The sequence below is a fragment of the Phalacrocorax aristotelis genome, chromosome 16 (assembly GCF_949628215.1).
Source record: "Phalacrocorax aristotelis chromosome 16, bGulAri2.1, whole genome shotgun sequence".
Classification (NCBI taxonomy): domain Eukaryota; kingdom Metazoa; phylum Chordata; class Aves; order Suliformes; family Phalacrocoracidae; genus Phalacrocorax; species Phalacrocorax aristotelis.
In genome coordinates this window covers 5427979-5445319 of record NC_134291.1, presented here as the reverse complement: position 1 = coordinate 5445319, position 17341 = coordinate 5427979, and the positions used below count along the sequence as shown (strand labels likewise).

The following is a 17341-nucleotide window of genomic DNA, read 5'->3' as shown; positions in this document are numbered from 1 at the left end:
AACAGAGGGGCTGTGTCACAAGGCAAAGCTATCGCTGCTGTTGGACTCTCACCCATCCTGTCTGGGGATGCTGCTTTGCTGTCCCTGTGCAGTCTCAACACGCTGTTGCACCTAAGCACAGCTGAAATCATGCTCACCATTTTTCTTTTTAAGCCTTAGCAGAAGCCTCTCTAGATCCACCCCCACAACACTCCCATTTTAGCAGTTGGCTACAGCCGTACTACACTGACTGTGTGGGGTCAGTGAGAAAAAGTTTATTCAGTACTTACTATATGACAATCTAGCAGCTGTACTGAACTCCACAGTTGCAGAAGAGCAATTTTACAATTTATAGCCCACTGTGTTATTCCTTATGCAGTAACTTGCTGCATCACATCCCATCCGACCAGGGGACCAACACACTCACGAGCAGAGAGCAAGGGGATGGTTCCTGTCAAGGCACAATGCTTGCAAGGCCCTGGTGCCACAGGCTGATCATCACAGTCCCTCCCAGCTGCCCTGGGTGCTGAGAGCCATCAGCGATGCCTGGGCTCAGAGCAGAGATGGTCCTGCTGCCAGGCTTCTGCTTCCCATGAGAAATGGTGCCACCCCAGAGAGACCTCAGCACCAGGAGGCAGTGCCAGTGGAGGACAGTGGTCTCCAAAATGAGTGGCAGGCAGGAGCAGTACACCAGATGGACCACTGCCTTGTGCCGGGATGTTGGGTTTGAATGTGCATGTCTCAGGCTTCTGTGGATCCCCAGGGTCCCCGGGTGCTGCCAACAGTGCTATTTCCCAACATCATACAGACTCGCTGCCAAAGCAGTTAAATTTGGTTTTCACTTTAAAAATGCATAAGCAGATACCAGATAGAAGGTCATGGATCAGAAGCCCACAGCTTCTTGCACCCCATCACCTCAGCTTGTTGCACTGCACCTTTGAGACCCCGTTCTGCTGAACAGGAAAGATTCTGCCTGCACAGTTTAAGGTTTGTTATGAAAGGAGATCCAGAGCCACAGACATTTACTGCTGAATGGCATGGCACCTTTGCAATTAATGTTGAGAAGCCCTCATATCCGTGCATCAGGCCAGTGGCTCCTAAATGGTTAAGTCACAGCATCTTAAAAAGTGAGGCATTGATCAGCACAGAAGACACAGTGGCTACTAAACTGTCAGATTTTTAGCCTGGGTTCCACAAGAGGTGTGCTGCCAGGAGGACTGAGTAGCAAGGGCTAGCGTGGGGGGCAGAAGCTTGATCAGCTGCTCCATGGCCGCAGCAGACACTGTGGAATGCTGTCCCACTGCTGCTACCACCCTCTTGCAGCATTTTCACAGGAATGACGCTGCCACCATGTTGATTGTCCAAGGAACAGGGCATCTGTCCCCTGAGCAGCCCTTCTGTGCCTTTCCTTTCTCCAGCGTGGTGCTTCCTACTTGCAGCAGCCCCCAGTCCAGCACGGAGCTCCAGCCAGCAAGACTGGCAGTGTAATTCTCTGTGGCCTTCACTGTGTCACAGCTGGGTTTGGTGTGCATTACTTGATCAGAGCTGTGGTCCTCCTCCAGAGCAGGTTATCTGGGTAAGAGTTAGTTTCTCTTGGGCCCTGTGTATTAGCAGCAATTCCTGTAGTGAATAGAGGCACAGGGTCTGCCCTCCAGCTCATGACCAAAACTGCTCACGTGCCCGATGCCCAAGTCTGCACCTGTAGTCATGCAGTGCAAACCTGTACATTCTGCTGTCAGCTTTTGACTTCTTGGTTGCGTTTTAATTCTGGCTCAATCATGTGATACTTTTGGAGATGATTTTTCTCTCTCAGAGGGAAAGCATCTCATCCAGTCATAAGATCTGAGAGTACAAACACATGGTACTGAATTCTTCCAGTCTTGCCCGTTTTGCCACTGGCTTCCACACAGCACATGTCACTGGGGATGAACTTAGAAGTGCCAGCTTTACAAAGGCTTGGGAAAATTATATTTATTGCACAAGTACAAGAAGTATAGAGCTGGAGATGACTTCCTGGGTTACAGATTCCAGCTTCCAGCTACGACTTGCAACCACATTGTATAATTTTTCTAATAAATTAGCCAAGTTCCCCTTTAAAAATATTTCTGAGACTTCTCCCTGCTACAGATTTAAAAAGACTGTTGCAGAGGAACACTAAGCTAAAAGAGCGATCCCAGACTCCCAGGGATTTTTTTCCTGGGCTTGTAAGGAAAACATCCCCTCCGAACATTCTTTGCCTTTTAGAAATTAACCTTTGAATTAATGTTGTAAATATACAGGTAACCAGCTCTGCAAAAAGTATTCCAAACTTCAACATTGGTATTTATACCTCACTGTTTCCTAGTAGAAGTACATTGCTGGACACAGCCTAGGGCACTTGCCACACCTACAGGTGCATCATCTCGTGTACAGTTGTCCAGTGAACAACTGACATGCACAGGAGTTCCCCTGGGTGCTCCCAGCTGCCAAACTAGCGCACAGCAGAAATTCTGGCTACTGCTGAAGTACCAGCACTTTGACTCCATGTGACTCCAGCCCTCAAAGGAACACCCTCTTCCTGTGTGCTTTTCCAAATGTTGTCTATACTGAAGAAGCCTCTCAACTTAGTGGCATGAAAACTAAATCAGAACAATTTTACTTTTATACCCAAGTCATTAAAACATAACAGGTATCAGTAATCCCTAGGTTGATCATAGGGAAGCTCCACTGATAGGTTTCCCGCATTTCAGTTCTGCTGGGGAACCATTCATTTTCTCTTTAGCTACATTTTTATCTTAACTGTGTACTAAACTCATCCTGCACAGCAGGATGGCTTATTTCTTGTGTGGTACTGACTGGCTGTTCGCTGAAGTCCAAGAAAAGTAACTGAATGGCTGCAGTTTTATTCATTTTGGGGTTTACTCACCTAAGATAATACATCTTAGAAATAGCACTACCATTTTAACCTGACAAGACCTATCTTGAAAGTGCATTGAATTTTTCTAAAATTAGGCCCTAATTTTCTGTGGCCAACACATTGTGTAACCATTTCCCAAGTGCAAACAAATGCAAAGTCAGTCTCAAAAACTTTGGCAGGACACTACTGTATAAAGCTTTTCTGCAACTGCCTGTGTGCTTTCCTCCCTATTGAATGGTCTCTCGCTCTCTCCAGCTTCAGTTGCACATTCCTGATCCCTCCCTTGTTCTCCTCCCATTACCATCAAAGGGGATTCTGTGTTCTGAGGTGGGTGTGTTCGCAAATGACTGGAAGAATAGAAATATGTTGGTGCTTGTCTTGTGTTCTCTGCCTTTCATGTTCTAAATGCTCCTCATTTTAAGACAGGCCAGACAGTCTGATCAAACATTTCTCTCACTAGAGTAGGGGCCTTTGCTGCAAAAACAGATCTCCCTGCATCTTTAAATGCAATGCCCTGGAATACCTGGCAAATCAGAGTCAAGCTGAAAGTGCTGTGCAAGTATGCAAACATCAGATGCTGGGTGAAAATCTCTGTACTTAGACCTCATATTACAACCTCTTCATCAGAGAAACAATGACAAAGCATACTGCAAAGGGAACACAGAAATCTAATTAATACAAAATATCAATACCACCCTCAGCCCTCGCCCAGGCACAAGTGATCATAAGGATAACCCATCCAAATGAGCAGCATATATGACTTTACAAAGACATATGTATGGTTCTCTGGTCAGCCCTTATAAATAGCATTTTACATATTAAAATAAATATGTCCACGTTGCCAAAGTAGCAAGAGGTTTCTTCGTTATTTAAAAAAAATATGTTACAAAACAATATCATTTCTATTTCTTGCTTAGTTTAAAAAAAGTAATAAAAAAAGTCATTTTATAAAATAATATGAAAGTAAATTGAGTACAAGAGTGTCCATCCCTAGCACATGTCCTGGGTTTGTACGTTATGACTCATCGTGAGATGCTGACCTCCAGGAAGTCATGTTATCATTCCTTCACTTCTATTTGGACAAAAGAAATCCAGTGCTTGCTTTTTTCACCACTTGTATCAAGTCTATGATGTAAAATCCATGGCAAGGGAAGAAGTCCTAGATCTGGGGAAGGTTCTCATTGCTGCTATTTATGGCTTTGCTACTCCCTGTATCAGATTGCCTTGTGTAACACAGGAAGAGGATGTGAATGGCCAAATCTGAGCCCTGGAGTTTGGAGGTAACAAGTTCCAGTCAAATAGTGTGAGCAAGAAATTGCCCTTTTTTTTTTTTCTTGACACATCTTAAGTGTGCAAGAGTGTGGGAGCACATGGGTATATACAGGTTTGAGCATGCATGGGTGTGAGCGTGCATCTGCCTGCATGAACATAAGGAAGAAGATTAGCAAGTGTGGAAGAAGGGCTTAGAGTCTCCTCCTGATCTAATCTCTCTGCCCCTCTGAAGGCCCCTTCCTAGTTACCACTGCTGAGCATCCCCAGAAGTTTACTGGGCTCCAGGCCCTGTTGCTGTGCCATCTTCTGAACATCAAAACCCATGTGCATGAGGAACTGGATCACATTCATCTCCTGCCCTGTGAACTGGTCCCTGATAGTGGGGCACGAGGGGTTGCAGTGAGGCCATGGACAGCTGTCAATCAGATGAATTGGGCAGCCTTTCAGAGGGGCCTTCCCATTTTTGTTGCTTTCATGTAGGCTCCGATCCCAACAGTGCAGGGCGCGGGGTAACGATGTCCCCTTCACCTGGATGTCTGTCCAGTGACTGAAAAGACAAACCGTACAGATTGTATCAGAGGGGTCAGGCTGTGAGAACTGGTTAATTCCCCTGCCAATTCCCTGTTGACCTTCCATAGAATCTGCAAAAGCACTCACTTGCGTGTAATGATCTCATGAGACAAACAGGCAGGAGCAAAGCTAGCACTAAAGGAAAAAAGGAAACATGGATTAGCTCTTGGAAGGACAAAGTAACTCCTGCTAAACAGAACCTTCCGGACTAGGTAGAGGGTGAAATTTTTGCTGCCCCTGGCAAGATTTTTAGGAACAGCAGTGACTATCATGATATGAAACCTGACTGGACTGGAAAGTATCCAGAAGAAAAGGGGTTCTGTCCTGCCTAACAGTGCCCATTTGCAGCAACGGAATCATGAATACCTGCTCTTGTGTGAAGCAAGTAAGGCACATTAACGGTTCCTCCTCTGTTGTCTTATCAACTCTCTGGATGTTTTATGATCAGTACTTTTCTAAACATCCCTATGAAGTTAATGGCTGTGCAATGGCAAGAAGTCTCAGACCTCACCTTGGAGGCAGGAAGGAAAAAACCCAGGTTCCTATTGATAACAAAGGGTAGCTGATCATTGTGAAGCTGGAAATTACTTTGCACTTACTCAGAAATGAAAAAGGCAAGATTCTTGATGTAGGTGAACTAAAAGTTAACCAAATTTACAACACTCATTTCTGCAGAGATCTAAGAAATGCTGCTAGGATACTGGGTAAGAATGTCCCTTAGAAATAAATGTGCCAGGTTTTCCTCAATGAAATACTTACGTCACGTCCTTCAAGGTGTTTCTCAGCTCCCTACCCAGATTCTGGATGTAGAGCCACTGCCCTTCCTGAACAGGCTGACCAGTGAGGTGTACATTGTCTACAGTAAGCTGGGCCTCATCAAAGAGCCATTGGACAACAAAGACTGGACCTAGGAAGACAAAAATTTTGGAAAAGGGATTGCTCTAAGTTAGCTGCGGATACAGAGGAAACCCTAGAATCCATTTGATATCTCTTCTCTGATACTTACATCGAAGAGTGGGGTAAATCTTATATCCAAAAAAACAATTCCATTCCTCTCCCTCTTTGAACTGCAGCTTACAGCGTTCAGGAACAATACCATTCCAATACCTAGAAGACAAAGCAATAACAGAATGAAAGGCATAGTGCAATCTTAACAATGGCCTTTCCATATCCCAGTCTATTCCTGTTCTGATTACCGTTCCAACTTCTTGACACCAGAGTTGTTTCTTGGCTACTCTGTCTCGTCAACACCTTTTAGAGCATCTACAATTGCACGCATTCTTTTGCATGTCTAGATTTTAAATTATTGTCTTTTCCAATAAAATAATTGAAAAACCACTGATGTAGATGATAAATACTCCCTAAGTATCAAAATGAAGGAAGACAGAGAAGGAGGATACACTTGTCCACACTCTAACCTCTTATAAAAGTGTACTTTAGAGCTTCTGATTGTACCTTATTCCTCTTCTGATGGCTTCTGTTGGAGCACATGTTATGGTATCGATACAGTCAGTTCTGCGATACTGTTTATTATCCAGGAACCATCCAGAATCTGCCAAGCCTCGAACCTGAATCCCTTGATAACCCATCTCCTCCAGCTGCTCTGCCACTCGATCCACATTCAGGAGCACTCCTGTCCCTCCAGCACTGCAACAGCAATGTTAATACTGCAGTCATGAAGCACACACAGCTATTCAACAGCTGGCTGACACACACATCCTCTCACAGCAGCAAAGCTCTGTAATCAACTTCGTCTATCCACAGGACAACCCACTACTAACTTGGTAGTCACCAAGTTACTTCCTTGCTTTGCAAAACACTCCAAAATAAAGCCAGTGCTGAGTAACAATCTGATACCTCAGAAACCAAATCATGTTCTTATTCTTTCTCCTGGGAGATATATATGCTTTATATTATTTGTGAGGGGGTTTGGCGGCTCAAAAACTGAAAGAATCTGAAAGAGACAAATTCACGCTTTGCAACTCCTGTATTACACCCCTGCGTAACATACGCTGAGTGTATCGCAGCTTTGCGCAACATAGCACGATTCAGAGCACCTCTGTCAGGCAAGTATGGTTTTTTAATTCAGATGTCCCGAATCTATTCACAAGAGGCACATGTCTCATGGTGTGGGCCAACAGGAGCCAGCATTCTCGATGCAGGGAAGAATGAACACATTCCTTCCCTCTTGCAAAGCTTTCACCTTCTTATTTTCTCCATTTTCTCATAAGTGTGTCTGGACCAAAAGCTGAGGAAATAACATTATATCATCCCCTGTTGTACCATTTAAAGGAGAAAACTGAGAAGAAGATAACAGGGTTTGCTGTGTTAGTGTTACTGTACTCCCAGAAGAAATTTTTCAGGCACTGCTGAGACCTCCTCCCTAGAGCATTCTACTGCAGAGATCTCCTGTCTTCACCAGAGGAAACCTTGCAGATACCTACCTGCTCCCTGCTAGCAGCAACACTTTTGCAGTGCTAAGACCTTTTCCCACCAGCTCCTTTATAACCTCCTGAATGATCAGTGCTCCCATGAAGGCATATTCATCTGGAAGAGAGAGCTCAGTGTCAACAAAACTGTTTCCCATCCAGGCTAAGACTTTTGCTTCCTCTCCACAAATGCTTAAGAACCTTATGAACGGATTACAAACCTAAAACCAGGGTTCATTTTCTCCACCTGTATCAAGTACAGCTAAGAAGAAATACTTCCCCCCTCCCCATAAAAAACTTGCTTCCCTGAAAGTGAATAGAGAGCGAACAGAATACACAATAACACAAGCACATCTTCCTACAACAGTGCTTAGGAATTGGTAAATTTAGAGAAGGTCACCAAGAAGGAAGGCGCTGGGACCCTTTTGCTATACCTGAGGAGTACTCACACCTTCCTACCACCTGGAATCTCAGTTCCAACTTAACTGCATCCCTTTTTTCCCATTCATAAGGCCAATTCAGATAAGCAAAGTTTCACAAAACGTTACACCTACATAGACCGCTACTTCCTCGGCAGCCATGTTTGCTCAAGTGTAACTGCTGCATAGAAGAATCGTAAGAAGTTACGGTGATGTGAAGAAGTCCCTTACTGTGACAGAAAGTGTATCTGTGGTATCCATGAGTGGTCAGTTTCTCAACAGAAGAGTTAGTGAAGAGGGATATTGAGTGACACAATGTCTGGTTTAAGGCCAAAACTCACAGACCAACTCAAAGAAAAGCATTAACCTTCTGCCTTTTCAGTGCCATATCACAGAGTGTCTTAGGCCAAATTCTTTTGTTCACAGCAGCATATATCAACAGGAATTTCATTGGGGTCAAAGAAAACTCTTTGTGAACAAACGAGAGAAGAACTAAGCCCCTGGTGTTTCTCTAGACTTCACTGCACCCAGACACCAATGCTGCTTATGTTGGGAAACCCAGAGAAGTACATGAGGCAGAACAACTCATTTGCATGAAATCCCGCTTTATCTGGAAGAGGACTCCTTTAAGACTCCACAAGTTCTGTCATCGTCAAAATGGCAGCTGATGGCAATGCATGTATTAAGATGAACTACTCTTCGTTTCCCAAAGAAACCTGCCGACAGCTTTAGCCTGACACATGATGGCTCCTTTCAAAGGCCAAACATCCTCCTGATAGAAGTCTGAAACTAAATTCACCACACTTGCCTCTCAGGTCAGCAAAACCAAAGTTGCATGCAACAAACTATGGTTCCTCAGCCACAGCCTTTAATCTGCTGTGAGCTGGAACCTGGAGATTCATCTAAAAGGAATTTTTCTTCCTTTAATCCTTGTATACTGCATTGGTGTAATATCTCTGCAAGCAGTGGCTCTGAACTATGTCAAAACAGCCTGAGCTAAAGAGATCAGGATGTTTTATCTGGAAGTAGCTTGATATTCTTTCCTGCCCTTCAGCAAGAAAAAGCCTGTTCTTCATTCATGTAATTTCACAGAAGTCTGGCCATATCCTTTCATGTGTGATGTCTAGGGCAGCAACAGCCCATCAGCAACACTCACTTTTCTCAGACTTGGAAGAGGCACCACTCCAAACATCACTTGAGCAATACGGGATGAATCTGTAAGAGAGAATTGTGTGAGTACTGATGTTCCTTTGACATGCAAGGAGGGGTGAGGATAGGGTCAAGTAACTGGGAGAAAATTAAACCCTGGGAAGGGGAAAAGGGAAGAGCTTCTTGCCCAGTTAGACAACTTACCTTCCTGCACATCAAGTGACAATCATAACTGTCTTCCATTTTCTCCTGAACACTGGTAGTTTTACAGAGTTAAATCAATAAATAATGTGTCCTTTATCAGCCTAATTGAAGCACTGAGCTCAGCGGACAGAATGATGGGCCAAGTTTTTGCTTTCAGCTGTCCCACTGATACGGTAGATGGCCTGCCACAGGGAAACTCTGTGCTTCTGTTTTTCACATGAAAAATGAGAAGACCCTGTCAATGCAGTGTAAATGCTGACTGCAACCACTGGAGGTTTTTGCAGGAATGAACTTATCTTCCTGTTTTTGTCTCCAGCTTGCAGAATACAAATTAACATCCCTCTCTTCTGCTTTCCCCTCCTATATAGATGTATATATTAACGGGTGTCTTATTTATCTTCTTTGAGCTAGAAGAGCTGCTCCACGTTCCTCTCAAATCAGTGAATGTGTAGCATACTAGCAGCCCACCACTCACAACGGTATTTGCCACTTCAACTATTTGAGAAGGCTCTCTAAGCCATCCACAGTTTTTCTTCATTAGATCACCCCAGAACTCCAAGGAGACCGGACTGAAGGCTCTCCAGACCTTGCTGGTTCTACTTGTTAGAGCTGAACCAAAGCACATGAGGAAACATACAATTTCCTCTTGCAAGAATTTCTCTGAATCTGTCTTTGTACCATTCTTGCTAGCCTACAAGGCAGGAGGTGCTGTTTAAGTATAAACCTATTTCCCTTTGTTGTCCCTCCTTACACCATGTTTGCGTTCCACCAGTGGGGATTTTCTTCTGGTTGCGATGACAGGATCCCAGTTCCTGCACAAAGAAACAAGAAATGTTCAGATGAGTCTGTGACTTCAGAGAAACCGTACGAGCCTCATGCAGGATCCCTGACCACGCAGAAAACAAACATCCACGATGAAAAACATTGGTAAGGAACATTTCTAAATTTGCCCTTAGGCAGATGTGACTTTCAGAATCGGATTCGTGCTAGAGATGAAGCCTGTCTAGAAGCTTCTTGTAGTACAGAAGAGAACCTGTGCCACTTAGGACTTCCCCAAAAAACAAATCCTGGCAGGTGAATTCCAATATATGCAATTGTAAGATCTGTGTGAGTGACAGATGATTAGGTATTCAGAAAGCCGGCGCATAAGCAGCGAGAATGAAGAGAAAAGCTCAACATTTCTGTGCTGACTCAGGAGCCTGGTCATCCAGAGGGTGGGTGTCCAGGGCTCTAATTCCACCTTAGGCATGACACTGAAAGGTGTTACAGATAATTTATGTGTGCACCAAATGCATGCTTTCACACAGAGAGAACCATTGCAGTTGGTTAAGTCATGTTACGCAGCTGTAAACGGGGAAAAGGTGGAACCACACAGCTCCAGGTAAAAGCCCAGACGGTTAATCTGATTTCTCCCTACGTGCACAGGCCAGTCCTACTGCAGGCAAACACACACCTCCAGTGCAGTGTACAAGAAAGTGCAGCCATCCTCTCAGACAGATTAAGAGGCCTGAGAAGAGTTCTTCTGACAGGATTAAAAGAAACGCAAAGCCTCTTCAGAAAACAAAAGCCTAAAACACAACTCTGAAGATCCCAGCAAGTTTGTGAGCACATGCATGCATTTAAAATAAAGCAGGCGCATCAGCCAGAGTTCAAAAGCACCAGTGCCGTCTGCCAGTGACGACCGTACACCCAAAGGCGCGTGCACATCCATGCTGCCGTAACTTTTTCAGAGAGCAGAGAGGCACGCTTGATCGGGCATCCTCTCGCAGGAGCCCGAGCCCGTCCGTGCCCACCATGCTGCGCCAGCACCGGGTCGGGACCGCTCACACGACGGCGACCACATGCACCGCGAGGATGCCGGGACGCCGACGTCGTGGGCGGCTGCCCCGGCCTGGCCCCGCTTCCTCGCAGGCTGATCCCACGGGGCAGGGGGACGACTCACCCACTCGGGTCGCGGGCCACTCTCTGGAGCTCATGAGCCTCCGCATGGTGTCGTAGCGGGTGTCGCAGTTCTCCCTGTTGAAGCAGTACCACCCTCCTGGTGAGGGGAAGAGAGGGGTCAGCCGCCCCGCCGCCCTGCCCGGCGGCCGGGCCCGGGGGGAAGCCCCTGAGGGGCCGCCGGGGTGGGTGGGGGGCGCGCAGGGGGCCGGGGGCGGAGCGGTTGAGAGCCGAGGACAGCCGCCGGCTGCCTCCCCTCTCCCGGCCCCCGGGGCGTGGAGAGGAGGGAACGGGGCCGAGGCGCCGGCGCTCACCTTCCAGGAACAGCAGCCACCGCCGGCTGCCCTTGGACTCCTTGAGGTAGTAGCTGAGGACAAACAAACAGGAGGCGGCGCGGCCTCAGCGGGAGCCGGGCCCGACCGCAGCGCTTTGATGCCCGCCGGGCCGGGGCGCCGGGGCCGCGCCGGGTGTTTGGTCAGAGCGCAGGGGCGGCGGCACCAGGCGCTTGTCTTGGCGGGCGCCCGTTCCCCCGCCGCCGCCGCCCGGGAGGCGCTCGCTGCACCTGTCGCCGCCTCGCCCCGTGCCGCCGCGCGGTGGCGCCACAAGCCTCGGGGCCGGCAGCGGGGCCGGCAGCGGGCGCGGGAGCGGGGCGGGGGGAGCGCGCGGCCGGGAGCGGGGCTGGGACTGCGGGAGCGCGCGGCCGTGGGGCGGCGGGGAGCGGCGGGGGCCGGTCCGGGCCGCCGTGCGGGACGCGGCGGGGCGCGGCGCGGCGCGGGGACTCACCCGGCCGGGCTGCCGTCGTTGCAGGTGACCGAGGCGTTGTGCAGGAGGTGCAGGCGCAGGTCGTGCGGCAGCGCCTGGGCCGAGCAGGGGTACAGCGATTGCGCCAGGCTCTTGACCTGCGCCATGAAGCTGTCCATGTTGCCCTCCACGGCGGTGAAGTCCAGCGGGAAGCTCTCCGCCGCCGCCTCCCCCCCGCGCTCCCGGGCCGCCGGCCCGCGCCGCCGCCAGCCCTTCCTGCCCTCGCCGCCGGGCCCGGCGTGCAGCAGCCCCAGCAGCAGCAGGAGGTGCACGGCCGCCGTGCCCATCGCCGCCCGCCGCCACCCGCCGCTCGCCGCGGCGGCAGCAGCAGCAGCCAGCCCCCGGCGGCGGGCAGCGCCGCCCGCGCTCCGCCGCGCCCCGCCGCACCGCCCGCGGGGACGGGGGTCGGCGGCGGGCGGCGAGGACAGCGCCGGAGGCGCGGGCTCGGCGGGGCGGCTGCCGGCGCTGGAGCCCGCCGCCCGTTCCCAGGCGGCGAGCATGACAGAGGGGCACGGAGTGCGCGGGGAGCGCGGCGGGGGCGCCGCCAGCCCGGGCGCCGCGTGGGGCAGCAGCCGGCCAGCCCCCGCCCTGCCCTGCCCTCCGCCCCCTCGGAGCGAGGCGGAGGGAGCGGGGGGTCTGCGCCGCGCCGAGCCGCGCCGCACCGGCACGACGGGACGCTCCGTCGGGGCGCGCCCCGCAGCCCCCCGCCGGCGCCGCCGCCGCCATCGCCGCCCCTGTTGGCGCCGGGACCGCGGCCGCGACCGGCGGCGCCCGCGACCGGCGGCGCCCGCCAGCCTCGCCCGCAGGGCGGCGGGTGCACCGGGCGGCCTCTCGACGGGACCGGGGCGGGGGCGGGGGGGGGGCGGGAGCTGGCCTGCGAGAACCCGCACATGGCAGCCCCCCGCGGCGGCGCCCCCGGCCCACGCCACCCCACCCCCCCCCGCACCCCCCACAGCCCCCCCCGCCGCCGCCGCCCCGACGGCGGCTCCTCCCCGGCTCCACGTGGGCGGTGCCGCCCGCCCCACCCCCGGGACGTGCCACCCCCGTTCCCCCGAGCAGCGCCCAGCGGCCGCCGTCGGTGCGGGGCCACCCACCCCCACCCCGGGCTGGCCCGGGAGCGGCCGCAGAGTCCACGAGGCGGGGATGGGGGGTGCTGCCCCGCGGTACCGGGCTTCAGCCTGGCCCCGGCCCGCGAGGAGCAGCGGAAAGCCGGGAGAGGGTCGTTTGACCCCAAGCATCGGCGGCCGGTCCGCGTAGGCGCCCGCGGGTGACCGGGGCGGGCAGGGGGCCGCTCCCGGCCGGGGGCTGCTGCTGCTGCTGCTGCGGCCGTAGAAGGAGCGGGGACGTCGCGGTGGCCCCGGCTGCGTTTAGAGGGACACCGGGAGAGGGCTGTCCCGCAGCGGGGTAGTTTGCAGCGGGTCCCGGGCTCCGGCCCCTCGCCCCGCCTGCATCCCGCGGGCCCCGAGCCCTCGCCCCACGGGGGGACTTTGCCTCGCTGCTCCTCGCAGCTTCGGAGGTTACTCCCCAGCAGCTCTCCCTGGTTACTCCCTGGGGCTAGGGCATTCCCAGCGATCCCAAGAAGAATCCTGGAGGAAGAGCAAATGTCCAGTCCCAGTTATCAGAGTGCCTGTCCTCTGTGAGACCGAGGAGAGTCACAGAAACGCTGTCCTTATCGCAGAGCTCGGTATTAAAAACCGAGGAAAAACAGTGGAAAAGCTACACTTTGAATAATTCCATATTCGTTGAGATACCAAACCGGACAGCGCATGCCCCTCGGCAGCCCTCCAGAGAGGAGCAGGGAAACTGTCTTTACCAGGAAATGTAATCTATCTGGAATCAGAAAAGGGGAAAATACCATAATCTTAAAATAGTAAGTGGACGTGGTTTTTTTTGTAGAGCAAAGGTTAAGGCTGTCCAGCTGCTGCCACTACATTTTTTACCTTAGTATGTTTGGACCTTCTAAGTGTATCCTCAGCTCTGAATTTCCTTCAGACATAGGACATGGTTTTGCAATTTGCTTGCCAGGTTGGGTTTTGGTTGGTTGGTTGGTTTGGTTTGGTTTGGTTTGGTTTGTGTTTTGTTTTGGGTTTCTTTTTAATCTTTCAGTTGCTTCTATGTAGTCTTGGTCTGAGCTCTGTCCTGTCAGATTTTTACCTCCAAATGTTTACTTTTATGTAAGTGCTGATAGTACCAGCAGTATCCTTAAGCCAGAAAAAGCCATTAAATTGAATGTACCCCTCCACACACCCACTACATTCACCCCCGATACATCTTTGGTCCCAGCACAATTCTGCATCATCGTATCTTTTCCTACACTGTCCTTAACATCCTGTCCTTAACATCCCTTCCTCACTGGCCGCAATGGGTGTGAGCAATTGATCACTAGGACTAGTGAGAGCAAGTTAGAGAGCTCGTCCGGCTGCCTGAGCAGAGGTACAGCTGCAAAAACAGTTAGTTTGTGCAAACTCTGACCAAATGAATGAGAAAGTCATCAAGAGTGCTTCAGGATCACTGGAACACTTGGCATAAAGAACTCTGGGACATCATATTCCTCTAGCTGGCTCCAGCAATGAAACAGGGATGGATAAGATTGCTGAACTCTGTCCTATTTCTTTAGAGAAAAGGCTATTGTTCATCTCACTGATAGGCTCGTGTTCTTCCTGGTTTCCATGCTCCTTCTCTTTGGGCAGGTCTGCAGTTACTGGACTCTGTAACACGTTGTGCCAGTTGGTGCATTAAGGGGTGACTGAATGGGATATACCAAAGAGGAACCTTCGGGTGATGAGGAATTAAAGGTGCAGATCTTTGGGCCTTTGTCCAAGCAAATAAATGTAAATTTTGCCTGTCTCAGCTCTACTGAGCCCCCCTCAGCTTTCTTACTTCTGGTTCAGATCACTCCAGAGGGTTTCTTTCAGAGCACTCTTACTTGTTGTCCTTCCAAAGCCCAGTACAATGTTCGTATCACCTCTGTCACGAAGGAGCAAGGGGGCTGTTAAGAAGAGTGTAAGGCTGTGTGAGGCTATGGCGTGACAGGCTACTTTCTTACTTCTAGACATTTAAATCTGGTACAGTTTGACTCATTGACATACTGAACTTGAGAGAACATCAAAGTGCACACAGATTTTGGAGAACTTTATAATGCTGCCCTTCAGCATGAGAGGTTCACTGAACCTTTTGATAAGAGCCTCCCTACATTGGATAGATTGGGTCACTACAGAAGGAGGCTCGGAGAAAGCTGTGAAAGGATTGGGCTCCTGCACCAGGCACTGAAGACTGGGCATTTTTATTTGTAGGAGTAAGGCATGTAGGAGGCCAGCAAGATATTTTTAGAGATTGGGAATAATGTTAAGGGAGATACTGTTTTAATTTAATACCTTTCAAAATGAAATATCCTGTTCCAGTGTGTCCTAATGTAGTTCTATATGTTGAAGTACATCGGACGATGCAATACAACAGCAGATCAGGTAGCTCTGAAATTCCCTATTACTCTGCCGGGACCAGGGCAGCTCCAGGACTAGCGCTTTCGATGTTTCCCTGTCGGAAGCTGAGAGGATTACACCTGGAGTCCTGCGCAAGGACTTGTGCCACAGCTATGTTTCCCCTTTGTAGCCAGCACTCATGCCTGATTTAAGCAGCTCTGCAGCCCTGGCTCTGCTGAAGTTCCCTGCCTTGTTTCTTGGGTCTTGTGCTGATCAAAAGAGTGCGTGGGGTGTAAGAAGACCACCCAGAGAAGACCACTTGCCTACAGATAAAATCCTGTTTTCGCGTAGTCACGCTGCCACCATCTCGTCTAACCCTGGGTGGGGGTAAAGGAACTCTGGTGGGGCAACAGAGCTCATTTGTACCCTTCGTGCAAAGGTAACGTGCTGAGTGATGCTCTGGGAGGAACCACCCTCCTGAACGTCCCCGGGACTCAGCGCGATCAGTAGCAGGTACCCTTGGTACAGACAGGAGGAAATGCTTTCCTGAATCATTGTTCCTGCGATAAGTAACTAGTGCTCTGTATCATGTTTTGGAACTAGTTACAACGTATTTCTAGATGTTCACAGTTAATTTCCTACCCATTCGAAATTAAAAAATAAAGGGGGGGTGTTGCCTGCGTTATTGAGAATCAAATTTATGCATTATTCTCTGCATGGGTGCACAACAGAATGCAAATGTGCGTAATGCCAGGGATATGTATGCAATGCAAAGCACTGGCTGCCTTGAAGGTGATTTTAGGGAGAGATTCTACAGTTTGTTCACTGAAATCACTAATGAAATGCGATTTCTGAAAAGGTTTTAGCACGGTGGACATTGTTTTGCTGAGACTCACCTGGAAGATTTGCAGGCATCCTCTTGGTCTTGACAGTGGCTGAAATCTGAATTGTTAAGGGTATTTTCAGCTATTCCCTAATGAGTTCCTCTTTCTTTGTAGCACTTTAATGAACTCCAGGTTGTACTTACCTCCCCCTTCTTTCTCTCCTGATGCTTCTAATTTCAGATAAATTTTTGAGATTAGAAGTGGCTCTGGGTATGAAATGTGACCCTTAACCTCCATGCAACTTTCTGATTATGACATGCCATTAAAAATTGGAGTCACCTCTCTAATCCTGCAACTTGGAAATGTTCAGCTTGAATTACATCGGTGGCTTTTTAATGGGAGCAACATTTCTTTAAGGGATGCGTCACTTTTCCAAATGCCAAATATGAAAGAGCTGCCTGCTTCAGACATCAAATAGGAGCCACCCCCCATCCAGAAATTAGACCAATTTTGGGGGCTCCATGAAACCCAAAGTGTATCTTTTAAAATGGAATGGGTGCTCCACCTCAGCAGCTGAATAAGCACTGGTGTTAACATAGCCATTTTAATTGTTTCTTCTTCATACCTTCTGTGAAGGCATTAATTGGTGGAAGGACAGGATATCTTCATCCTGCATTATGTACTTGCAGAGTTTTGGATCTCTACCCTATTTTAAAGACTAAGAAGAACTTGCACACCATAGATATTTGTTACACCATTTGCAGGCAAAAGTGTGAAAACTTTCAGAACAGTCTTGCCCTTATGTCCTCAAGCTTCTTCACATATTTTACAGCAAAAGGCAACTAAAAAGGTAGGGAATTGTAAGAAATATGTCTCTAAACCTGTGGATGTTACAGAGATGGTAATAGAGAACAATGAGTGATTGTTTCTTAACAAGACCTGGGGAGGGGGGGACACCAAGGAAGAAGTTCTAAAACAAAAAACATTAAGTTCTTCTGTCACACAACACAATTTAACTGTGGCATTCATTGTCCCATGATCCGGTGGCTGCCAAAAGCCCAGATGGGCTCAAAAGATGGATGGGCAAATTAATGTAATAAAAGTCCATCAGGTGTGATTAGATGTAAAGACACAACCGCTGACTCGGGAAGTCTAGAAGATGCAGATTGCTGAAAACTGGAAGTTGATAGTGGGGAAAATACAACTGCAGTCTCCAACTCTGCAGCTCTTCCCAGCTGCCGTCAGAGGTGGTGTTCTGACTGCCTTGGTGGGAGCCAGTGTAGCCATTCTTTTGAAGAAGCTCTTCTAAGATGTGGGCCTCTCTCCTAGAGAAGAGCACTCCTGAGAGGGTGGTAATTCGTAAGCTCCTTATGCAATACTGAATTTCAGAGTATGAGCAAAGTTCTTCACTACGTAAGCTGAGAACTGTCAAGCAAAAGGA

At 49.6% G+C, this 17341-nt stretch overlaps 1 protein-coding gene across 1 annotated transcript; it reads right to left on the bottom strand.

Moving 5' to 3' along the window:
• Positions 1-3450: 3450 nt before the first annotated feature.
• Positions 3451-12276, bottom strand: NOTUM (notum, palmitoleoyl-protein carboxylesterase). The gene is made up of 11 exons (XM_075111239.1): positions 11640-12276; positions 11171-11223; positions 10861-10956; positions 9670-9730; positions 8722-8780; positions 7162-7264; positions 6173-6364; positions 5724-5824; positions 5477-5624; positions 4805-4852; positions 3451-4694 (listed from the first exon to the last, which is right to left on the bottom strand). Exons 1-11 carry the CDS (start codon positions 12155-12157, stop codon positions 4388-4390), a joined length of 1686 nt encoding a protein of 561 aa, XP_074967340.1. The 5' UTR covers positions 12158-12276; the 3' UTR covers positions 3451-4387.
• Positions 12277-17341: the final 5065 nt, after the last annotated feature.